This window comes from Ceratotherium simum, chromosome 9 (genome assembly GCF_057802395.1).
Source record: "Ceratotherium simum simum isolate JZ-2026a chromosome 9, ASM5780239v1, whole genome shotgun sequence".
Classification (NCBI taxonomy): Eukaryota; Metazoa; Chordata; class Mammalia; order Perissodactyla; family Rhinocerotidae; genus Ceratotherium; species Ceratotherium simum.
Window position 1 is genome coordinate 40,858,248 of NC_141908.1, and position 25,558 is coordinate 40,883,805.

General features: G+C 38.8%; 1 protein-coding gene across 3 annotated transcripts in view; it reads right to left on the minus strand.

Annotated features, from left to right (window-relative positions):
- PLA2R1 (phospholipase A2 receptor 1) overlaps nt 1–25,558 on the minus strand; it is a 112,874-nt gene that overhangs the window by 64,529 nt on the left and 22,787 nt on the right. For all 3 annotated transcript variants that reach the window (XR_015553205.1, XM_087435282.1, XM_004428276.3), the window contains 6 exons: nt 13,512–13,685; nt 9,417–9,527; nt 8,784–8,927; nt 6,516–6,710; nt 4,623–4,780; nt 1,461–1,559 (listed from right to left, as the gene is read on the minus strand). Coding sequence is in view for 2 of the 3 variants with exons in the window: in XM_087435282.1 (XP_087291408.1) it covers nt 1,461–1,559; nt 4,623–4,780; nt 6,516–6,710; nt 8,784–8,927; nt 9,417–9,527; nt 13,512–13,685 (881 nt within the window). In the remaining variant the exon portion in view is untranslated. The remainder of the gene's footprint in view (nt 1–1,460; nt 1,560–4,622; nt 4,781–6,515; nt 6,711–8,783; nt 8,928–9,416; nt 9,528–13,511; nt 13,686–25,558) is intronic.

The following is a 25,558-nucleotide window of genomic DNA, read 5'->3' on the forward strand; positions in this document are numbered from 1 at the left end:
ATAAGCTGATTTTGCGTGTGCTGACTGTTTAGATAATTGCATTGAAGCAACTGGCTAAAAGAAAAGAAACTTTCAAAACCATAGACTGATGCATAAAAAAACTAATGGGAATTTTGCCATAAAGAAAACTGGGTCTGTACTCAGAATCTTTAAATACTGGTAATGCTGGCCAGAAAAGGGAAGCAGTATACAAAAGTTTGACTAGAACATCATTTCTGTTTCTGCTATGTATGAAGTTAATTGCCCTTTCAAGACAAATAACACATGTTGAGTTGCCTTGAAAGCCACACAGTAAGACAATTTTTTCCCAATATTTCTATTCAGATAGAGATTAGATCAGTGATCAGCTATAACTAATTCGGGAATTATAATCATTAGATAAAATGTTCGGTAACATGTCAGCTATGGCACATGTATTGTTCAGCTAGAGTATGAAGATAATTCATATGTTTACACATTAACGAATGTGATTAACGAATAAAATACAGTTTCTGGAGAGATGCATTATTGTTTAATTAGAACATAAATAATTGGGCTAGAAGAAAAAATAATTAAAGCAGAATTTCATAAAAATCAGGTTTGGAAAATTTTTGAGACTCATACAGCATAAAAATCTCCAATATTTAAATCCAAATTCTTTAGTGTGTGTGTGTGAACTAGAGAGAGAGAGAGAGAGCGACACAGAGAGAGAGAGAGAGAGAGAGAGAGAGAGAAAGAGAGACAGAGAGAGAGAGAGAGAATGCATGTGCTGAAGACACTGATAGGTGGATTTTTTTGTAACTCTACTGCAGGAAATTGAATGTATTTTAAGAAATTTAAAACAAATAATTTTCTACCTCAAGTTTAAAGGTAAAGTATGAAGTATTTTTTATTACTTAAAGTACTGAAAATACTTTATTACTTAAAATACTAAAGTATTTTTTATGATTTCTTTCCCAAATAATAAATATATTGCAAACATGCACTTCTCTCCATTATTGTATGCTATTCAGAAAAGTGAACAGGAAAGCAAAACTCTGGGTGCAGAAGTTCACTCTCTGACTCAAAGGAGTGCATTCATTTTCACTCTGACATCCCACTGGAAGACCATGAACCACGTGTGAGACAGGGCTTCACGTGACACACATTGTTTGTACAGATGGTACAACAGGATCATTTATATTTTTTATATCATAAGAAAAGTAATCTTAGGTCAAAGAGGATGGCAAGACAATAATCCTTTGTAGAGCTGTAAATCCTTCAGGTGCCTCTAGCTGATAATGGTTTGGTTTGTTTAAAAGAGCCCACACTCAGAAAAAAAGAGGAAGGAAGGAAAGAAAGAGGAAGGGAGGGAGGGAAAAGAGAGGGAGGAGGGAGCAAAGGCAGGAGAGAGAGGGAGAGATTCACTTTAAATTGATGACAGATAAATTATTCTAGTTATGGAGTCCCTGTACCTAAATCACAATGTTAACAGCGTTTACCTCTTGACAGCCTGATTCCGTGTCAGAAAGGACGTGGCCTGCTTTCTTACAAATGTAAAAAAGTGTTTCTTCACAATTTTTAACTTTCCAGTGTCCCTCCTAAGGGGAAAAATATTACAAGGTGAATGAAAACACTCCATTATTGATGCTGAGAGGCAATAGCAATTATTTTGAATAAAAATATGATTTATAATAAGTATTTCAGGCAGGGGTAATGTGTCAGCACCTTCTGTCGTCATTAGAAAGGGTTGATTCTCTCTTTACGTGTGAGTGGGAGGCCCTGCTCTCTCTCCAGTGGGTAAACAATTTCAAGACATGCAATCCTGGATTGGTGGGCAGGAGAGGAGGAGCAACCAATGTTTCTTGATTGTGTGCCAGGCTTAATGTGGGGTGATTTTCATATATTATCTCAATGCTCCTGTGAGGTGGGCATTATGATTCCCATTTTAAAGGTTAGGTTTAATATTTTGCACAAGGTCCTATAGTCAGTAAAAGTTGGAGCTAGGATTTAATACCAAGCTCAGTCTGACTTTACAATAGGCTGCTCTCAATTTTTCTTTCAAAGAGATGGGATAGAGCAGTGATCCTCAATCTTTCGTGTGCAGCAGAACCATGTGGAGGGTGATGACTGGGCTCCATGATCAGTGTCTCATTCAGTCGGTCAGGTGGGACCTGAGAATTTGCATTTCTGACAGGTTTTCAGGTGACATTGATGCTGCTGGTCTGGGCACCCCACTTTGAGAACCACTTGGATGAAGCCATCCCCCTGACCAAGTGAGAATGCTGCCTCCTTTCTTCAACCACTTCTGAGCGCTAAATTGATTGCTTTACTGGTTACAAGTATAAACCTGATGCTGGGGAAATGCCTGGAAGCTACCAGGAATCATCCTAGATAACATTCTCATCGCCGAACGTCATGTTCAACCCCCGATATCTTTCTTCATCACTAATTTTCCAAAGCTCCACTCCATTTCCTCTTTATATAACAGGCAGATACATTCATGTCTTCGCCTAGTTCTACTGAAGGCTCACAACCTTCATTAATAATGAAATACAATAACTGCTAACAGATTAAAATTTTATCCTCCCAAAGGATTTTTTTATTTCAACACAAATCAGACCTTTAGGCTAAAACCGCACAATTTAAATTTTAGGTGGTATCTCAGGCATGCAGGGTTTTAGGGAAATATGGAGTCCTTCCATGACCCTCAGAAACATCCTATGAAGGAGGCTGACACCTTCATCTATAAGAGCAGCCTGTAGCCCTCCCCTGTGGAGTATTTCAGGAAACCGTCCAGTAATAAGACAGTGTCAGGCATACCGTAGTTGTTTAATAACTATTGAATGGATGGATGAACAAATAAATAGTTTCCTAGGCTCTCACATTCAAATTTAGGCTTCAACCATGCTTAGGTAACTCATTAATTATAGTAATTATATTCATATTGAGTTCTACTTCATGAGAATACATGGTACTTTTTATTCATCTACTATTTAAGGAGCTACTGAGCTGCCAAAAGGGGGCCACAACATATCACACTCACAGCAGCATTGTGCTGACACATCCAATAATATTAACACCTATCCTCATTGTCTTAAAAATAACTTCTCTGTCTAAATGTTGGCTCCTGTTCTATAAACATGCTAAGTGAGATACCCATGTCTGTCAAATAAAAAAGGAGAATGCCAGTAGGAAATGAAGGTCATCTTAATTATATCAAAACCAATAAACCAATGAAGCATTAAATATTGTAGAATAAACTGTGGTGGCTTTCAGCAGAGTTAGACCCAAGCAAGCATTTAGAGAGGTCATTGTTTGTCCCTCCTCAAATGTGACTCTGAGACACTGCCTAAGCATTATAATTATAACTATGCACATCTGTGACAGCCTTAAAAGGTAAAACAATGAAACATGTCATAAAAGTAAGTGCCTAGAAATTTTCCATGTTTGCTTGGCACAATTCCTTTGTCAAGCTACTTAAGTAACATTTAATAAACTGCTTCTTGGGGGAAGTTGCTATGGTTTCCTGGTGGTTTGAAAGAGTGAGGACGCCTATCAAATCCCTGTAACGTCCGAAAACTCAGCCAGTGAGTTCAGCAGCTATCTGATCAGAGAGACTAAGTCTGTTCTAAACATATAATAGGCCCTTCAAATGGCTTGGGATTAAACTAATTCTGTATAATCAGATGTTTATATAAATGAGAGACTAGAGCTTAGGGATAAGTGTGATGCTGAGGCCACTGGGACCTTATAGTCATGTGAGGAAAAGAGCAAGATTTTCCACTAGTTCACAGTTTTCAAAGAGGTTGCACACACTGTTGAAATCTTTTTATGTTAATAAGATAGCGGACCTTAAAAACCATCACTCTCCAGAGTAAACTCCCAACACCTCAGTTCTTCCCCTCGTCTTCACTATGGTGGTCAATGGCACCACCATCCACCAAAATGGTGGTCACTCAAGCCAAAAACCTACCTCTCTTTCAACCCCCCATCTAATTTAGCAACAATTCCTATCTTCCAGAGAATCACTGAATCTGTCTGCTTGTCTCCATACTCACTACACTCTAATTCAACCACGAAAGTCGCCTCCAAAATGGTTTCTCTGCTTCCATTTTATCCCTCTCCAATCTATTCTCTACTTAGCAGCCACAGTTACTTTAAAAATGTAAATCAGATCATGCCCTTTGTCTCCCTGAAGCCCTTAGTGGTCTGTACTGGGCCTATGAGCCCATCTCCTACCACCCCCTCGCCATTCATACCTTCACGCCACACTGGTCTCCTTTTTGATTATGGCCTTGGTCCACCTTTGGGCTTTGCACTAGCTGCCCCATGCCTGGAGTGTTCCTCCTCTTGTCTTCAAGAGGTTTTTTTTTTTCTTCTTTAAGTCCTAGCTTAAATGGCTTCTCTTCAGAAGCCTCCCATGACTGTCCCGTCTGAAGGAATTGTTTCTCACCATCGTGTCACCTATTTCCTCAGAGCTATCATGACAACTATCATCACCATGCTTTTTCTGGGTGCACATGTTCACTGCCCAGCATGGAACCCCCATGAGGAACAGGAACTGTGCCTGTCTTGGTCTCTGCCACAGTCCAAATCCTTGGCACAGATGGCCTTCAAAACAAGTCCAGCAAACTGAGCATTGAACAAATGAATCAACTTACAGATTGCTCTGCTGAGACACACAGATGGCTTCTATTTGGAAAAATTTGGGGCTCAAATGTGTGCCAATTAGTAAAGGTGACTGAGGAGCCATTAGACCATTCAAAAGAAACTGGAATTTTACTGCTGCTCAAACCAATCCATGTTTCAGAGGCATTTTCTGTAAGAGATAAATGTAAATTACTTATAGGAATCCTAGAATCTGCAAAGGAGATAAGGCACTGGGGCTATTACCAAAATATACCACTTTGCGTGTGATTACTTCTTTATTTCTTCATGTGATGAAATCTGTTTAAGTCTTGGTATAAAACACCTGCTTAAATCTTTTCCCCCCATCCTGTCCAGTCAGCTTGATATTGCCCTTATATGTGAGGCAGAGTGTGACCTAAAAGCAGTACAAGGACACAGCTTAAGCAAGTCAGATTGCTTGGACTCTAATTAGGTCCTGCTACTGTATGCAAAGTAGATCTGAAAAGTCTGGTTTTGCTTCTGCCCAGAGAGAGGAAAAGTAAAAAGGTCCATTGGATTAGGAAAAGGGCACTTTAAAAAAAAACAACTTTTAATGGTAGTCTAGCTTTAAGATACATTTTTTCTTGCTTTTTTTTTCCCATGGTGAAAAAGGATCAGAAACTCTTAGAAGCATTGAAATGGGAGCAATGGGCTTGCTGGAAAAGTAAACAGTTTGACAGCCCTGGTAGGCTGAAAAGACCCGAGGTTGCTGAGAGAGCTGTTCAAGTGCCCCTATTGAGATAAAGGCAGCCACAGGATTCTTTTAATCCCAAATGCAAAGGGTGAAGAAAAATAACAGAGAAGGATTTTTGTTTTCACTCTGAACTAAAACCAGCATTGGAAAGGTCATCAGAGTAGACTCTGGAGATTTTTTTTTATTTAAAAAAATTTACTCAAAGTCAGTGATTTCAATGTTTTGCAGCAGAATCCTATGTCAAATACATGACATAGGTAGCAGCAGACGTACCCTAATGGACTAAAGCTGGGTGGAGGCCTAGGAGCTTAGAATTCCTGAACATGGCACACTGTTTGAAAACCACTACACCAAATAAATTATCCATTTTCACTGGCTAAAGTTATTTAAGCCAGCCCCGGTGGTCTAGTGGTTAAGATTTGGCGTTTTCACTCCCGCGGTCCAGGTTTGTTTCCTGGGCAGGGAACCACACCACCTGTCTGTCAGTTGTCTTACTGTGGCAGCCTGTGTGTTGCTGTGTTGCTGGAAGCTGTGTCACCAGTATTTCAAATACCAGCAGGGTCACCCATGCTGGACAGGTTTCAGCGGAGCTTCCAGACTAAGACAGACTAGGAAGAAGGACCAGAAGGCTGGCACCCACTTCTGAAAAGACTGGCCATGAAAACCCTGTAAATAGCAGTGGAGCATTGGATGATATAGCGCTGGAAGATGAGAGGATGGCGCAAAAAGACCAGGCAGGGTTCCGCTCTGCTCTATACAGGGTCGCTAGGACTCAGAATTGACTCCATGGCACTAACAACAACAAAAGTGATTTAAATCCAATTATTTGTCTAAGGAATTCCCTTTATTGCTTGGATTACACGACCACAGCACACTACTGCTATGTAGTGGCCATAAAGCTAAATTACAGGTTCAGATTTTTTCATTAGAAGTTTCAGAAATTATCTTTGCCCCTTGAAAAAAATTTTAAAAATCTAATATATCTAGCATATGTGAGATGACACAAAATTTCTGAATACGTATTTTGTAAAAATCCAATAAATTTTCACTCCTGGATATTTTTTAGAAACTTCATAAATATGTGCCATAAATAATCACTTTTAAATAGCTTAATTTCTTTTCAACTCCACTAATAAAGATAGTTACTACATTTTATTTCATACCTCTGAAATCATGGACAGTTGGCACTCACCATCTCCAAGGAGGGTAACAAGAAACTCCACGTCTGCTAACGAAGCTATGTCTATTAGTACACTGTTATTAGATTGGCAAGAATGCAAAGCCTCATCCCAGGTCTTTTCTTCTTTCTGAAGTTTATAGCAATTACGATTGTGGGGATTCCAGCCAGGCTCACAGTGGGTAGCATAATATTTCCAAGCATCTTTTTCTTTTTAAACCGACAAAAAACAATGTCATTTTCCAAAATTATTTTAACACTACTTATTACTTAACGTAAATTACCCTTAATATATGATTGTTTTTAAAACTTGAAAAACAGAAACATATGAAACAATAACATATAGCTCATAGAATTCTAGATCTTCAGAGTTGAGAAGGATCCAATCTACGATCTAAACTTCAGATCTAACGAATCTCAGAGCTTCATTTTCCAGATGAGATATCTAAGGCGCAAAGAGGTAAGGAGACTTTGTAAAAGTCATACAGCCAAAGCTGAAAGTCAGGGCCAGGTATAAGATTTACCAGTTTGAGTTGTCCATTTTTTAACTATTTTTACACTGAAAAAGGAGTATTATGAAACACAATTTAAATGGTATCCCAAGGATTTTATGTACAGTATGTAGGTTGGGATAAATATTTATCCTCAGCTGAAAAGAGTCTGAAATTCTGGCCACTTCCTCTAGAGCAGAGATGACAAATAGCTTTCATCCTGAGGGTCATTCTGAGTGCCTGTGGTGTCCCACTGGCCTCTGGGTCAGGCTAACAGGAAAACAGTGCCAGGATGCTTTGACATTGTTGGGGAAGGCAGTGGTGTGCATGCCAAGTTGTGGCTCTCCTCTTCCAGAAGCTTGTCCCCAACCTGGTGATAACATTTTTACTCCATTTTATTAACCACAATGGGTGCCTCCCTTAAGCAATAATTTAGTTAGGTACAAACTCACTGCTATTTGGGAAACAAGACATTCTTTTAAAATTGCCTCTAGGACTCTGACAGCAATTAGAATCACAGTCAAAGAATGTTAGAACATTTAGATATCACCTACCCCAGTGGTTCTCAACCTAAAAAAAAAATAGTCACGGAACCCCTTTTAAAAATGTAACCTTAAACTCACACTAAAGGTAAGATAAAAAGATGAAAGAGGAACTTCTCTGATTGATGCAAAGGCAGAGCCACGCAAGGAACCTGGGGATTCTAGAAACACAGTTTGAAGACCCTGGACCAGATCATCAAAGGAATTTGTTGAACTTGAAGCAACAGCAAATAATCCAAACTTCGTGTAACTACCCTCATTTCTGGTCTTCTGACCTCAATTAGTAGATTGGGAGAATCAATAAAACAGAAGAAAAGGAGGAGGGAGTGTAGGCGGCATAATAAGGACAGAAAAAAAGGAAAAAATGGAGAAAGTAAGATGAAAGAAGGAAGAGAGGGAGAGAAAGGACAATAAGAGCTATAGCAATTTCAGCAAATTCTTGAAATAATGAAAAAATTGCTACATAAAAAAATGGCTCGATGCTTCTTCTCCCCCCCCCCCCATATTCTACAATACCCTTAGGCTTAGCTACTTAAAAATGAAAGTTAAAGCCTACTTGTAAAGGATAATATTTAAAAATGATAACTCAGCTTATTTTTTTAAATGTAGAGTTGTTTCTAATTATGCTGGTAATGATTCTTTTCAAAATGGTTATGTTTTTATCTCTACTTTCTAAGACATTAATTCCCACAGAAACTAAAGAGGTAATAGATCTTAAAAACAGAAATAATTGGGTTTCAGGTACTAGACTGTAATTAGGTAGTATTTAAGTCTTAAACACACCTAAAAGTTTTGTATGTTATTTTGGGGAAGAGGATGTGTTACTAATAAGAGATATAGAGGGCAATAGGAAATCAATGAAGTAAAGAATTTTATAAAACTATTTTCTAACATATATTTAATTTCTAGAGTAACCATAAATAAAACTCAAAACTAGAATAGAAAAGGAAGTATATCTTTGTTTTTCGAAGGTGGAATGACTAAGAATGCAAGTTTTTTAAAACCAGAGGAAGAAAATTTTCTACACTTAGGTTATTTTGCTTTCATTTTTAGGAAAAATCTAAATGCATTTGTTAAATTCAGATATTAACAGATATTATCTAGTTACATATTTTTGTTCATATAAAAACTAGCCTTAGCTAAGTTTAAATGTTGAATTATTAGCAAAAAAAAAAAGAAAAATTTGAATATATTGAGAAGATAAGCAAGCAACTCATAAAAACGAGTTTTTTTAAATAAAAAACACTTACCGACTCCTCCGTGATCGCTGTGGTTTAGGTATTTTTTACACACGTAAGGCAGGGTGGCCTCACAATCCCGACTCCTCCAGCCATTTGGCATAAATGGATCAAATGTTCCACAGTGATATTCAGCAAATGGCTCAAAGTTTATTTCTGAAAATACAATGTGTGTGTTTAATGTTAGAAGCAGAAGCGGTTAGTTTAATGTGTACTGAAATGTAGTTTTAGCATCAAGGAGACAGCCCTTCTCTTCGGCACACATAGTAAATCCTGTAAGATGTTATACCTATGATTTTGCAGTTGAAGCCCAGGCACGACAACGAAATGATTTTCCAAAGAGAGCAACAGCTGATTTTATTGTTTTAAAGTAGAGAAATAGTTTGCAATTTGTTGCTATTTTTAAAACAGCTGACTGGAATCTTGGCTCTGACCCAAATCCTCCTGCGACATTGGTTACATAGCTTACTTGCTTGGCCTCCATTTTCTTGTCCGGAAAAGCTTGCCTCATAGGATTCAGGCAGGCTTAAAAAACGTTTATAAACCACTTTCAAAGTAACATGTCTTATTATACGTGGGCAATACTACTCTTTAAGGCTGTGGGATGGTGCCACCTGTAGAAGGTAAATAACACGCCGTGGGTACCTGGGTTCCAGCTCAGATAGTTGAGTGGTGTTCTGTCAGACCACTGCCAGCCAGCATTTTCATCCAGCTGATTCAGACCTATCCACACTTCCGCTTCGCTGCTTAAGTGCTCTGAAATGAAGAGAAATATGCAGTTTCAGAAAAAAAAAAAAAAAAAATCAATGTTACGCTTCTTTCTTGTTTTCCTATTCCTGGAGCATGCAGTCATAAATTAACTCCAGTCAATGACAGACAAGAGTTCAAGTGCTACTAAGCCCCACCCTGATGCTTCAGAGCAACAAAGCTGGTCTCCTGCTGCCTTGAGAAACACAGCAATCTCCTAAAGGCTCACTGACAGAAGCTGTGAAGTGCTTAATCTAAGCATCCAGGAATGCTGCCTTTCAATGGTGGTCAATCCATCCAAGAGTACATGGTCACAAATCTGAGACCATTTGAGTTGTTGAACTCGTGCACTTAAGGGTTTTAGCGCGAGAAGGAGGAAGTGTCCAGGGCCACTCCCAGAAAGCGCCCTTCTGTCTTCCTTCTCTTGCCGTGTGTGCCCTGTGGCCCCAGCTTTGAGGCTCGGGACCCCAGTACTCTGAGGTGGCTACAGGCCCTGAGCAAGAGGAATGGGAGAAATGCTGTTAAATCTGTATAACAGGTATGTGTGTTTGCACATATAATTTTCTGCACTTTTCAATATTTTTGCAATATTTCACAGTTAAAAAATTGAACAATTTAAAGAAGCTTTTCTTCAGGGAAGGAATAGGAAAGCAGATAAATATTGTTGGTGAATGGAGGCAAGTCTTCAACTTGAAGAAGATATGCTAAAGCAGAGAAGGGAGGGAGCTATCCAGTAGGTGTTGTCTGGCCAAGTGGAGCAGCATAATCCAAGGGACCAAAGTATCCAGAGAGATCTATAGCAGGTTGGGACATACGGGCCATGTGTAATGCAAACGCACGAGCCTGCTCCTTCAACTTGGGGTGGCAGCAGGTTTTCTGGCAGGCTGGCTGTGTGGCCCCCGCTCCTGACCACTGCACCACAGATCCTCATGTTCTAATTCGATACCGGTTTTGCTATAAATGCTGTATATAAACACGTGCATTGACATGCTTCTGCAGAAAAATACGGTTTAAAATCATAGAATTAGGAGAAACTTTAGTTTTTTGTTTTGTGCACTTGAATTTTAAAAATTGGTCTAGAATAAAGATGTATTACTTGTGCTATAAAATTTGGGGACAAAAACAGAGGCAGAAACTTCTAGTGAAAATGACTAATTTTGTGACACTTTCAAATGTTGCCATTTAATTTTTTAATCCATAAAAAAGAACATTGTTCTCTTATGTTTCATGTGCTTCAGAACGCAGTTTATTTTGAGCCAGATGCAGGGGCCCTGCCTGAGACTGAGCCCCTGACAGATAAGAGTTATAAATAGGATGAGAATATGTCCCAGTTTGCCTGGAAAACTCATGGTTTATGCTAGTAGTTCCAGAATAATTATTAATCGCAGTCCTTTTTACTCTCAAAAGAGCCTCAGTTTGAATGATCGATTGTATGGTCACCCAGGTTATAAAGATTAGTGAATTCACATAAAAAGGCTGCAGCATGCTCTGTGATTAGGCATTTCAATACAATTGTGGAAAACTGGAAGAACCTAACCCACTTAAGGAAAGCGAAAAAGGTGCTTTATAATTTTGAGACCCTAGAAATCTCTAAACAGAAACAGCATAACATTCATGGGCCCTGCCCTTCCAAATTTCTGTGGCGTGAACACGGAGTTTCTTCCTAATGTCGGTTGGATTAATTCTTTCAATAGCACCACTTGAGTAAATCATGTAACAGGCATCCTGATGACACGAGGCAGAATGGAAGATGGATTGACAAGAAGGAGAAATTTTCATATTTCATATTGGGGTAAGTGCCAAGTGATATCACAAATAATCTACTCAAAATGTTTAAATATTAAGTATTCTTATGTTATTTTGAATACCCTCTGTGTAATTGTTTTAACAATACACATAAAAAATCATTTTGTAATTTATAATCTCTGTTTAAGTGTACCAAAACAATCTTTTTAGGTTTACAACTAAATTGCCTCACAATTTTATAACAACAAATTCAAACCTAAATTCCTTTGGCTATTTCTCGGCATTCGTGACAGCTTAGGTAATTCCTTACACCATAGCTAATGTCCATCAGTGATTAGCAAGAAACAGTAGACTATTCTCATCATTGAAAAATACCTGGCTCAGAACAGGCTTCTGTCTATGTGAATAGACTTCTGTTTTCCTAAACAATCCCCAGAGTCTAATTATAGAATTGTGGTATTTAAATCAAAGTCTCTAGGATATCTTATTTCTTTAATCGTTATTCAAGTTTGATGAGTAAGTCCAAACCCTCTTATTAAAAACCCAGCAGTCAAGATAGATAGAAATTTTAATTCACAAATGGTGTGCAAAATTTTCTATAAAAACCATTACAGGCTAATAATGATACAGAAAATGGGTGTTTTCCTGCAATACGACTCACTCAAATCAGTTTTTATGATTAATTTCCCACTTTTGCATGTCTGTGGGGAAAGGGGCAGGCACACACTGCTCACGAATTTGTTACAATCCTTCTGGAAGGTCTTAATAACTTTCAAAAGCCTTAAAATGTGCTTCCTCTTCCACCCAGTGAATCTACTTCTACAAACTTATAGAGAAATAACTGGGGATCTTTGCACAAAGCTATGTGCAGGGATGGTTTATAATAGCAACGAATAAATAAATAAAAACGAAACAAGTAATTTTGTGTATGTATCCCTATCTAATAATAGGAGATTAGGTAAATATATTATTGCTAACCTATAATACTATGTAACTGTTAAAAATTACGATGTAGATCTATATTTACAGACATGGACAGATGTTCATTACATGCAGGTAAATTAAATAAGCATATTACTAAACTACGTGCAAAGCTGTTGTTAAATGGTTAACACACATGGAGTGTTTGTTTTGGTGCCAGGCACTTTGCTAAGACTTCACCTGCACTATAGCATGTAACCTGCACCACCAAGAAGTAGGCGTTGTTATCATTTCCATTTGATAGAGGAGGGAAGTTGAGGCACAGAGAGGTTAAGTCACTTACCTGTTCAGCCCTGCTAGTAAGGGGTAGAGGCAGGATTCAAACCCAGGCAGTTGGCTCTCTGGTCCCTGCTCCTAACCACTGTGCAACAGCTGCCTCATGTTTTAATTCAATACCGATTTTCGTAGATACTATATATGCATGCATTTATGTGTTTTTTACAAAAGAACATGGTTGTCTCTGGATTGTGGAGTTATGGGAGACTTTTCTTTTGTTTTTCTTTCTGTATATTTGAAATTTTAAAACTATTCTAGAATAAACATGTTCTACATGTGCAATAAAATTTGGAAAAAAAAGCATCAGAAACTTTTGATGAAAGTGGCTAATTTTGTGGCACTTTCAAATGTTTCCAAAAATTTTTAAAAAGCTGTATGTACACAGGTACAAACACATTCAGTCTATAAAGGAACAGTAAGAGCAGTGTTTAGGTGATAGGTGAAACACAAGACCCAGCCTATTAGCACAACTCTTTTGACATCTTACATTATGTTAGTTAACATTATGTTAGTATGTGTGTTTTTGCTTTTCCAACTAAATTTTAAGTTCTTTGGCATTCACCAGAAGGCCTACGGCTAACCTGTGCACAGTGACTAATAGGTAATATTTTGTTTAATTAATAAACAACTTAGTTATTCATTAACGGAAACTGAATGGCTAAGATCTGCAGCAGAGCAGGAATTTGTCCTCAAGTTTAGAGTCTCCAGATCCACTTGTAAGAGCTGCAAACTCTCCTGGGTCCCTCGCTGTGCCCTCAACTTCTCTTCTCCAAGGGAGAGGAAATAAGGAAGACATGATCAGGTACCAAATGGAATGCCCTAGAGTTTAGGTCAAAATCTGGGTGTGAGTTTGGATCATGTTAATAAAAGAAAAATATTTTCCCAGCTACTTTTTTTTCCCCAGAACTTATCTTCGCATACATGGACATAACTATTCACAACAGTAATTTTAATTGTATTAATATCAATGTGCATCATCCACCTACTTACTCCTTACAAAATTCTCTTCAGTCTCATCTGCAATACTTAGTAAAGCACCTCCTTGCATCTGGCATGACGAATGAGCCTCGCTCCAGGAAAGAGAGGAAAGCAGGTTGAATTGGTAGCAAATGTGTGAATTCGGATCCTTCTCCCAGACAGCATCACATCCCACCTCTGTAGATGCTGGAAACAAAATCCATTAAAACATTAACTATAATCTTATTTTATCTATACATCAATATGTTTCTGAGATGAATTAGAATGGAATGATTCCAACTTGCAACCTCTAAAACTTCAGTGCATTATTGATTCTTGATAGATCTTCAAGATGAAATTTGCATTGTTATCCCATGGGCATTTTATGGTTAAACTCTTTTAAGACTTTATGGAAATTCAAGAAATTATCAATAAAGAGGTTCTGTTCCTTTCTGGGAAAATAATAGAAGCCATTTTAGAGAAGGCAATGAAGTGAAGCATTTGGGAAATAACATCTGAGTTCTTTAAAAAGCAATCATTTAGAACTTTATACTGAAAGCTGTGTGAATTGAAGGGTTTATTTGAGATAGAATCAAATGTTGTTTCAAAAGGCTTTTTTCCCCTCAATACTAAATTCTAGATGCAGTAGAAATATGAGTCTATAATGAACACAAGTTTTCAAATAAACATTGAGAACAGGAACATTGATATTTAAAGAAAGTTCTTTCAGCCAAAAGAAGAGAAGCAAAATCCACTGGTAAAACATTGGCCAAGGATTGCATAGTATGCTTAAAAGTAAATTTAATAAAGTATGAAATGTGGGTCTGAAATCTGAAGTTTATTGAAATAACAGAAAATGAAGACCTAGTTTGGGGGCTTTTGCTAAAATTTTAAATCAAACTCCAAGGTGAACTAAGCAGCCATAATATTTACCTGAAATCAAACTCAGCCAAAGAATTTCAGAATGTAGAAAATGTGAACCATGCTACAGCATGAGAATAGCTGATGGACAAGCAATCTCTAAAATCTAGAACAGCCTTTCCCGAAGTATAATCCACAGAGTAATATAACTTCAAGACCTTCTCAAGAAAATCTGGGATATAATGCATATATAGCCTCCCCTGGGAAATTCATTAAATACATTACCATATAAAAGGCTCTGAGAAGTTCTGTAGTAAAGAAACACTTAATTTTAACTCAGTATACTTGGAAGTTATTTGACAATGAAATCTTTTTTGTTTATTTTCTTTTTCCCACCATCTTAGTTAGATGGTTCCCTCGGGAATGTGGAAAGTTTGTTTTCATGTCTGGTTGCAACGTGCTTTCCCCAGAACTGAAGTAGTTAACCAGAAGTTATTAAAACACTTATAGATCTAAGGTTGTCTATAGATTTGCCTGACTGACACATGTATTTGTAGAAGGATCCAAGATTGAAGGAGGGCAGAAGACGGGGTTATTGTTACCAAGTAAAACTGAAGGAAGGGAAGAGAAAGGAAGGGAAAGATAGGAGGAAATTTTCAGTAATCATCTTTCCCTGGCAGCTGAAATTTCTAAGGCTGAGTCCCTAGAGACGGTCTTCAGTTAAAACGCTAGGCCATCCCTGAGATGGACAACACTAAGCGTTATCAGACATCAGTTCAGCCCCGTTCATCCAGTGTGACAGCTGAGGCCACGAGGGAGGAGCAGGGAAGTGTCTGCAATTCCAGTGTGCATAAGAATCATTTGGCCAGCTTGTAAAAAAATGCAGATTCCTTGTTCTCAGTCTCAGATTCTGAATCAGTAGGTCTGGGGTGGGATTCAGGAACCTGCATTTTAAACATATTCCTGATTCTCAGGCAGATGGTCTATGAAGCAAATACTGGGAAATAATGATCAGAAAGAAAAAATTCAAAGCACTTCCCAAGGAGGGCACGTCTGAGTAGCCTTTGACTGCTAGAAAATAGTAGGATGGCAGAAGGGGAGACGTAGGGAGAGGATGTCAGAAGGGGAGATCTGGGAATAGGGCACCTGCCTCTCATCTCCTGCTGTAGAGAAAGATTTGACAAGTCCTAATTATAAGCCACCAAACCACAGCCCCGTACATGATAAGAAAAGGTCTGGAGGACACTTCAACTGATCTTATTTCCATTTTTGCCAAGAGTTGGTCTTGCCCTTTAACTGGACATAGATCAAGCTATGTAAACACAGCCCTTTAAAGTAACCTGCCTGAATTCTATGTATTAAACAGTTAAGATGAGAGACTTGCAGGTGATCTCATCTGTGCTGCAAGTTATGTAGCCCAGTTTTGTTAAATTTTCCTTGGGTTTGGATTATCTGTGCCAATTCTCAAGGTTAATCAAAAGGAAACTCCAGTCAAATATTTGCAACATGTGCCCATATTCTCCTAACAAGTAAGTTCATTTGTCATTGAAATTTGGTTTTAACTAAAATATAAGAATTTATATTTCTATGCAGGGAGACACAAGTCCTCTCCCTGCTTCTCCAGGTGGGCTGCATGGCGCTCCATGGACCTTATTTGAAGGATGTATGGTAACAAGTGGAATGAAAATGCCACCCCGGGCCCAGGCGCTGTGATGGGCTGCCCTGATTGCCCTTCAGGACAAAAGGCCTTATTTCCTCTGCTCAGCAGACACCTTTCAATGTTAAACCTTCTTCAAAGATTGACTTGCCTGAAGAGTCTCTCCCCAATGTCACTTGAACTTCCCAAGGGCAGCTGGTAAACCGCGACTAGTCAGTGCAGGGCTATCAGGCCCCTCCTCTCATCCCAAGTAGGGGCAAATCCAGCTTGACAACTCCTCATATGGTCAGTCTAGAGGTCGCCAGGCCTTCATCACAATCCTGTGCAATCCTGCTCTCTTCCCTTCCTTTCCATGTCTATTAATCCTGACAGCACTTCCCAAGAGACCTCCCGCATGTTCCTCTCTGCCTCAAAAATTGCTCCCTGGGAACCCACTTGGCACAGGCACCCATCTTGGCCTGGGGCGTATGCATTTATTCACTCTTAGTTCTCTTGCTTCTTCATATATAATCTCTCTTTCCAAGCCACTGAAAATGCAACATTGAAGCCTGGGATCTCAGGTATATTTAATTATTTTTGAAAAATTCTAATCTAAGGGCTAGAATCATATCATTATATTTCTTTGCATCTTTGGTTATCTTTATATTATCTCTTTGGTTTCTAAATTTGGAGCTCTTTGAGGGAAGCAACTGTGTGGTATATCTTTGTATCTCCTAGTTTTTTCTACTCTCTTTTTTTCTTTTTTTTGCTGGGAAAGATTCGCCCTGAGCTAATATCTATTGCCAATCTTCCTCTCTTTTCTTTCTTTTTTTTCCCCTCCCGAAAGCCCCAGTACATAGGTGTATATTCTAGTTGTAGGTCCTTCTAGTTCTTCTATGTGGGTCACCGCCAAAGCATGGCCACTGACAGAAGAGTGGTTCCACGCCTGGAAAACGAACCCAGGCCACAAGAGTGGAGCACGCCGATCCTTAACCACTAGGCCATCAGGGCTGTCTCTGTATCTCCTATTATTTGATGAAAGATTACCAAAATCTTTTGCATGAAGTTATAAATAGGTGATTTTTCCCCTTCCAAAATATACCTCTCTTTTAATGAACTGAGTTATATTCATATCAGCACTGATTTTATTATGGATTATGACTGAGACGCAGCCATTCCTCCTTCTCCATTAATGAGGCTTGTTTTTCTTCCCTAAGGATACAGCTTTGCCATCGTCCCAGCTGTGCTATTTCTTGCCACTTTTTAAAATTGTTGAATTCTTTTAAAAAAGTGAATTCTTCTACTATTAGAGCAACTCCAAGCTACAAAGTTACTATTTTTCTCTCTCTTTGGTCTTTCATATACTCAGCAAACAGTTATTGAATATCTGCTTCCCGCAAAGTGCTGTGTTGGTAAATCTCGTGTAAAAGAGGTATCAGACCAAGTCAGGACTTCTTGCTATACATTCCCAATGCCTTACACGCTCCTTGGTAGCCTTGATCACAACTGAAATTAAATGATGCGTTATGTGATTGCTAGTTGATTGTTTCTGCTGACAAAATGTAAGTGTCAGGAAAGCAGGTACCATGTTCCATCTTGTTCATGTTATTCTCCAAGTTTGCCCATCAGCATTTAAACATTATTGGGTAGAAGAGAATATGCTATCAAAGGAAGCTGAGAAGTGGCGGCCACAAAAGAAAGAGGAAAACTGGTAGGTGTGGGCCACAGAAGCCCAGAGAAAGAGTTGGTGTCAATTTTGTTACATGTTGCTGAATCTTTGAGTCCGATGAAGACTCAGTCCATCAGTGACTTTATGGGATGCTGTTTCAACAGAGGAACCCAATCATCTGCCTTCTCTGTGCCTTCACCCAACAAATGAGCACTACCAAGAAAAGTCATTTCCAATTAGTGCATTATCAACTACATCCATACTTTCTGGAAACATTAGTAGTTTTCTCTAGCAAGCTTGCTCTCCCAGCAGCCACAATGACCATTTCATGCCTTTCCTATTGCCCAAACTTCTCACTCCTTCTTCTCCCTCTTCAGAGAGAAAGTCCACAGCCACTGGACTAGTTTCTCCTCATTTTCTCCCATTACCTAATCCATCAACTTTCTTGGACCGGTACTATCCTTCCCTCTCCTCTCCTACAGAGAAATTGTCTTTATATCTATAAAAGGCCAGTTTGTCCATCTATGATCTGGACCCTACATTGTTCTGTCTTCTGAGAGACCACACATACTCCACCAGCTGCTTTCACTTTCCCAAATATTCAACTGCTCTCTGTTAGAGCATTTCCAGATGCATTAAAAGATGGCCTAATATTGCTCATCCTTAAAAAATATGAAACAAAAAAACTCCCTTCCTTGGCCTCCCCATTCCAGTCACTGCCTTCTCTCTACCCCTATTAGTCACATACTTTTATATGCATACTACCTCCAATTCTTCATCTCTCATTTACTTTTTTAAAAACAATAACAGTTTTACTGAGATATAATTAATATACCATATAACCCACACATTTAAAGTATAGAATTCAATGATTTTTAGTATATTCAGAACATTGTGCAACCACCACCACAATCAATTTTAGAACACATTCATTACTCCAAAAAGAAACCCAGTACTCATTAGCAGTCACTCCCTCTTTCCCCCTCAATCCCTCCCCCACCTCCAGTCCAAGGCAACCACTAATTTAATTTCTGTTTTTATAGATTGGCTTATTCTGGACATTTCGTATAAATGAAATTATATAATATGTGGTCTTTTGCGACTGACTTCTTTCACTTAGGGTAATGTTTCCAGGGGTCATCCATGTTGTAGCATGTAGCAGTACTTCATTTCTTTTTATCATCAAATAATATCCCATTGTATGGATATACTACATTTTATTTATGCATTCATCAGTTGATAGATATTTGGGTTGTTTCTACTTTTTGGCTATTATAAGTAGTGGTACCATGAGCATCTGTGTATAGGTTTTTATGTGGGCATACGTTTTCATTTCCCCTGGGTATGTATCTAGGAGTGGAATTGTAGGGTCATATGGTAACTCTATGTTTCACATTTTGAGGAACTGAGAGACTGTTTTCTAAAGCAGTTGTACCCTTTTACAATCCTACCAGCAGTGAATGAGGGTTCCAATTTCTCCACATCCTCATCAGCACTTGTTATTATCTGTCTTTTTGATTGTAGCCATCCTGGTAGGTGTGAAGAGGCATCTTACTGTGATTTTTTTTTTTTAATTTCCCTGATAGCTAATGATATTGAGCATCTTTTCATGAGATTCTTGGCCATTTGTAAAACTTCTTTGGAGGAGGGTCTATTTAGACATTTCACCCATTTTTAAATTGGTTCATTTGTCTTTTATTATTGAGTTACAAGAGTTCTTTATATTTATAGATATAAGTCCCATATTAGATATATGATTTGCAAATATTTTTTCCCATTCTGTGGGTTGTCTTTTTACTTTCTTGTGTCCTTTGAAGTGCAAAAGTTTTTAATTTTGATGAAGTCCAATTTATCTATTTTTTTTCTTTTGTTGCTTGTATTTTGGTGTCATATTTAAGAATCCATTGCCATATTCAAGGTCATGAAGCTTTATCCCTATGTATTCTTCTAAGAGTTTTATAGTTTTAGCTCTAGTCTTCGATCTATTTTGAGTTTTTTTCTAATAAGGTGAGAGGTAGGAGTTCAAATTCATTCTTTTGAATGTGGATCTCCAGTGTTCCCTATACCATTTGTTGCAAAGACTATTCTTTCTTCGTCGAATTGTCTTGGCATCCTTGTCAAAGATCAATTGACCATAAATGTGGACTCTCAATTTTATTTCATTTTGCTAGTCCCACACTGTCTCGATTACTGTAGCTTAGTATAAGTTTTGAAATTGAGAAGGGTAAGTCATCCAATTTTCTTCTTTTTCATGATTATTTTGGCTCTTCTGGGTCCTTTGAATTTCCATATAAATTTTAGGGCCTGTCAATTTATGGAAAGAAGCCAGCTAGAATTTTGATTGAGACTGCTATAGTAGTGCTATCTTAGCAATATTAAGTCTTCTGATCCCATGAACATGGAACATCTTTCCATTTATTTAGGTCTTCCTTAACTTCTTTCAGCTATGTTTTGTAGTTTTTAGAGTATAAGATTTTCACTTGCTTTGTTAAATTTTTTCTTTAGTATTTTATTCTTTTTGATGCTACTATAAATGGAATTGTTTTCTCAATTTAATTTCTGGGTTGTTCATTGCTACTGTATTGAAATACAATTAATTTTTGTATATTAATCTTGTATCCTGTGACCTGCTGAATGCTTTATTAGTTATAATAGTTTTTGGTGGATTCCTTAGGCTTTTATATATACAAGACCATGTCATCTGCAAACAGAGATAGTTTTACTTCCCTTTCCAACCTGGATACCTTTTATTTCACTTTTTTGCCTACTTGCCGTGGTTAGAACCTCCAGTACAATATTGAATAGAGGTGGTGATAAGATGGACATACTTGTCTTATTCCTGATCTTAGGGGATAAGCATTCAGTTCTTCACCATTAAGTGTGTTTGCTGTGGGTTTTTCATGGATGCCCTTTATCATTATCTATTATATTGAGGAAACTCCCTTCTGTTCCAAGTTTTTTGAGTGATCGTGAACGGGTGTTAAATTTTGTCAATTTTGTTTCTGCATCTATTGAGATAACCATGTGGTTTTTGTACTTTGTCCTACTGATATGGCTATTACATTAATTAATTTTCAGATTTGAAACAAATCTTGAATTCTTGGAATAAGTTCCAGTTGGTCATGGTATACAATTCTTTTATATGTTACTGAGTTCTGTTTGCTAGTATTTTGTCCAAGATTTTTGCAGCTATATTCATAATAGATATTGGTCTGTAGTTTTCTTTTCTTGTGATGTCTTTATCTGGTTTTGTTATCAGGGTAATACTGGCCTCATAGAATGAATTGGGAAGTGTTCCCTCCTCTTCCATTTTTCCATTTACTCTTTAACCCACTCAATCATGGAACTAGAGTGTATCTTGTTAAGGCCATCGATGACCTCCATGTGGCCAAAACCACCAGATACTTAGTTTTAGACCTTGTCCAAGCAGGTCCTTCAGCAGCATTTGGCAAGTTGAGCTCCCTCTCCTTGCTGATACAGTCTCTTTTCTCGACTTCACATGCCTGGCTACCTTTCTACCTCCGTGGATGCCCTTCTCAGTCTCCTTTGCTGGTTCATTCTCCTCTACTCAAACTACATGTTGAGGTCTTAAGACTTGGCCCTGAGTCCCACTCCTTTCTATTCTACACACACTCTAAACTAACCCATTCCCATAAATCCCTTTCCTATAACTCTCAAATATATACAGATCTTTATGTTTAACTGCCTATTCCACATCTCCACCTGACTGACTCACATATAACATGTCCCAACCTGCATGCTTGATTTTTTCTGCCAAATCTGTATCTCCATTAACTTAGCCATGCATATCAGAAACCTTGGGTCTTAATTAACACCTCACTTTCTCCCTTATCCTCCAAGTCTGTACTTATCAGTAAGGAGTCCAACTCCTGGTTAAAAATCTACAGTGATTTTTCAGGCTTGACTATAGGCAATTACAAAGGCTTTACCTGGCAGGCCTCATGGGGGAAAGCTGCCCTCCGCACACCAGCCTTGGTACATAGTCAGTGCACTGCAGTCTCTGAATGGAGTTGCAGTCAAGGACTAGGCCCCTCTGGCCCGTCATACTCTTTTGCTCTTCCCACATTTGTATTCCTAGCCCTGGCGCCTTCATTCCTAGGTCTCTTTATTTGAGGCCTTGAGCCGAGATCCTCTTCAGGTACCTCTGCTGATGTTGGGGGAGGAATGGAGGGGAAAACTCTGAAGACACTTTTCCCCACTCTGACTCAGTACCCTGTACTTTTCTACTCCCACTCCTTCCCCTCACTTCACCCTCAACCTCAGAGTCCATAAAACTGAAGAGTCTTTTGTTCAAGGCTCTCTCAATAGTCTATGCTGATCTGCCTGACCCTTGACCCGTGTGCCATTCCATAAGGAAAAATGGAACCGGGGGAGTCGGTGCTCCCTCCAGTTTTTAGGCTCTTGCTTATGCCATCATGGTAAGTGATTAAAGCCTTCACTCTTTCATTTTTGGCTTATTGCTTTAATTAGCTACTCAGACACCTGACAGCTTAGCTCTCTCTCTCCAGCTCAGCTGAGTTCCTGACAACCAGGTCCTGTTTGGTCTGTCTCCAAATTAGATTTTCAATACATCCATTTTTCTCCAATCTGCTTGTTGCCACCTAACCCAAGTCACCACTATCTCTGGCCCAGACTCTTGTTGTAGCCTTATAACTGAGCTCTAGGATTTCCTTCTTGCTCCCTTCCAAGCCATTTACCATAAGGAGCCAGAATGATCCTTAAAAATTTTTTAAATCATTATCATTCCCCTGCTTAAGACTGCTTTATGGATTTCTTTTACTCTTGAAATTAGGTAAATTCTTACCTCTAGGACATCCTGAATTATCTTGCCTCTGTGTGAGCTGGCCTCTGCCTACCTTTCCAGAATGTCTTGTTCCTCTCCCTCACTCATGGTCCTCTTGCCACATCCTCTTCCCTAGACAGTAAAACCCCTTCCCTCCTCAAAGCCTTCAGACATTTGGCCAGTGGCATGCTGGGGGTGGGGGTGGGGAGCAGTCAACCTGGACAGGTGGGAGTATTTTATCATGGACTTTGTTTAGAATTGCCAGTGCATGTGCATGGTCAATCAAAAGCAGAATGACCTTTAGTTGGTTTTATTATTTTTTAGTTCTGTTTAAACAATATACTTCCTTTATTGCCTGTACCAGTGCTGACCACTCCCATGGCTTCTTCCCCTTGCCTCCTTGGTACACTGCTGCACCATGCACCTCTCGACGGACATCTCATCCCCCTAATTTCCATCTTAATAACTCCCATTCATTTCTTGGGCTAGAGTTTAAATGCAACTTCCTCAGTAAAATTTTCCTTGACTCTCAAATTTACATTTGATTTCTCACTTATAACACCATTTTTGTTTTTTTTAAGTAGCATCTATCAAAAATTGTAATTCTAAATCAATTTGGGTATTATACTTGAATGTGAACTTCATCAGGGCAGGCACTATGACTTTCATGTTTCACATTCATGGTTATAATCCCAGCAGCCAGCAAAGTGCTTGGCATATAACAGGTGCTCAATGCATATTTGTGGAAATGAATGAATGAATTGTTTGTGGAAATGGAGGTCAGACACACATCATCACAGAATCAAGAAGAGACAGTGCACTGAGGAATGAAAGCAAGGTGAGGAAGTATAGACAATTCTTTTGAGAAGTCTGTCTATGTAGTGGATGAGAGGGATAGGTATTTTCAGGAGGCAGAAGTGGGGATAAAGAGATGTATTATTTTTAAGGTGTTATTTTAAGACTTGGGCAGGTTTAACCGCTAATGAGAAGGACCTAGTAGAGTGGTGTGCGCTGGAATCGCCTAGAAGGCTTGTTAAAACAGATTGCAGGACCACATTTCTAGGATTTCTGATATAGTTGTTTTTGTGTGACTAACAATTTGCATTTCTAGCAAGCTTGGAGGGAATGCTAACACTGCTGAAATGGGGACCACACTTTGAGTACCGCTGAGATAGAGGTTGGAGAAGGCTGGACAGGAGGCTCCAGAGTCCAGGTGGGGAGATTTGCCCTAGGTAGGAGGAGGAGTGCCATTGTACAGGATGGAGGGAAAAAAGATGGGTCCAGACCCAGGTAGACTTAAAGGAGAGGGAGCAAAAAGTTGTCAAAACTTCCCCTCTGATGGATCCTGTTTACATTATGAGGTAGGAATTGAGGTCTTCTGATGACAGTTGGGAATGAGAATGGAAAATAGAGTTAGACGTTAGAGGAGAATAGAGAGGTTGGTATGGTCCTTGTGAGGAGTGAGAGAGCATAAAGCATAAGACAGACATAATAGCATTGCTGACCAATGTTGGAGGCTCAGGTGAGGTTGGCAATCATACACCTATATTGGTACCAATCGGCTTTGTTGTATCATTCAAGTTACTGATAAAAATAGTAGCAGCTGAATAAGGTTCAAGGGCAATCAGATCATTCCAGAGGTTGGTATCCTAAAAATATCTCAAACTAACTAATCATGACTCTCCAGCTGTGTAACATACACAACCAGGAGGGACCTAGCATGACTCAGAATTGCCTCTGAACAAATCCAGAGAGATTCCTATGTATCATTGTTGTTCCCGAAGATCTATAGTCACAGATATTTTATCACATCCCTCACTGCTAGTGTGTTTGTGCATGTGTTTAGTACTAAATTTAAATTTTGCTCACTTACAATCAAAAAAATTTTTTTTAAAAAACATCATTTTGCATTGAGATACTAAAAAACTTCCACGTAAGAAAGATGAGATACAGAAAGATGGATATTTGCTTTATTCCACTCACTCTTCTGCATCCTATCCAGGGTTGTTGATCGCATGGAAAGAGCTATCAGCTTGTTCAGATTTCAGTCTCTGACATATCATTTTGGGTTATGTTGGCCACCAGGAACCAAAAGTGACAAGAAAGGAAGAAAACGGGAACTGTAATTTAGCACTGCACAAATAAAAATGCTCTCTGCTGGTTGTGGTAAAGGTCAGGAGAGCTGGAATCTGGCAGGCTGTCAAGCGAAGGAAGCTTCTGAGCTGTAGGAAGCTGAACAAATAGATAGTCTGGGGAGTGAAAAGCCCTGAGCACCTCTAAACCCAGGCTTCCACCTGGGAAACGATAACTGGCTAAAAGTGAACAGAGGACGGGGACAGCGCTCTTCGCAGAACCTCAAGGAGAATACTGTAGTTTTTAAAAATGTCCCTAATATTAGGGCCATGTGAAATACATGTTGATTTTATTAGTATTAGTTTACTTATTTTTAATAATGACATCTATTAGAGATAGAAATGGAAAGAGAAAATGATGCAAATAATATGACGTGATTTAAGAATCCAAGGAGTGTAGGGATTACATGCACATACACCTACATAGGTACATTCAGATTAAGAGTGAGAAGGCTGATGCTCTGACAGTTATTAAATAATGAAATACTTTCATGCTGGTTGGTGAACAGCTGCTGTCCTGAGCTCCTTGAGTGCCCCTTGCTGCCCCAGTCTCCCTTGCACCTTCCCCTCCCCCTCCTCACATTCTAGCAGCTAAGGAGTTAATACCAGCAGTGGGACTCCAGGACTCCTAACCCCCACATTAAGGTCTCCACTTGGACTGGTCAATAGCCCACACCATATTGGTTGTTAAATATCTTAATATCATCCCTGTACATAGATATACGTTGCATAGAATTACCTTCATATTACGAGTTGTCTGATGAAGAATTATCTGCAACAGGATTACCTGGGCCACTTGTCAAAAATGCAGATGCTTGGGTCCCACACACTGGACTCACTGCACTCTAGGAGAGGGGCCAGGATATGCATTTTTAACTCTCACCCAGGTGATTCTAGAGCACCATGTCAAATATAGTCTGCATTTTCTGGTGTACAGCAAATCTGTCCTGTATTCCATCTAAATGCCAAGTCCTTGAA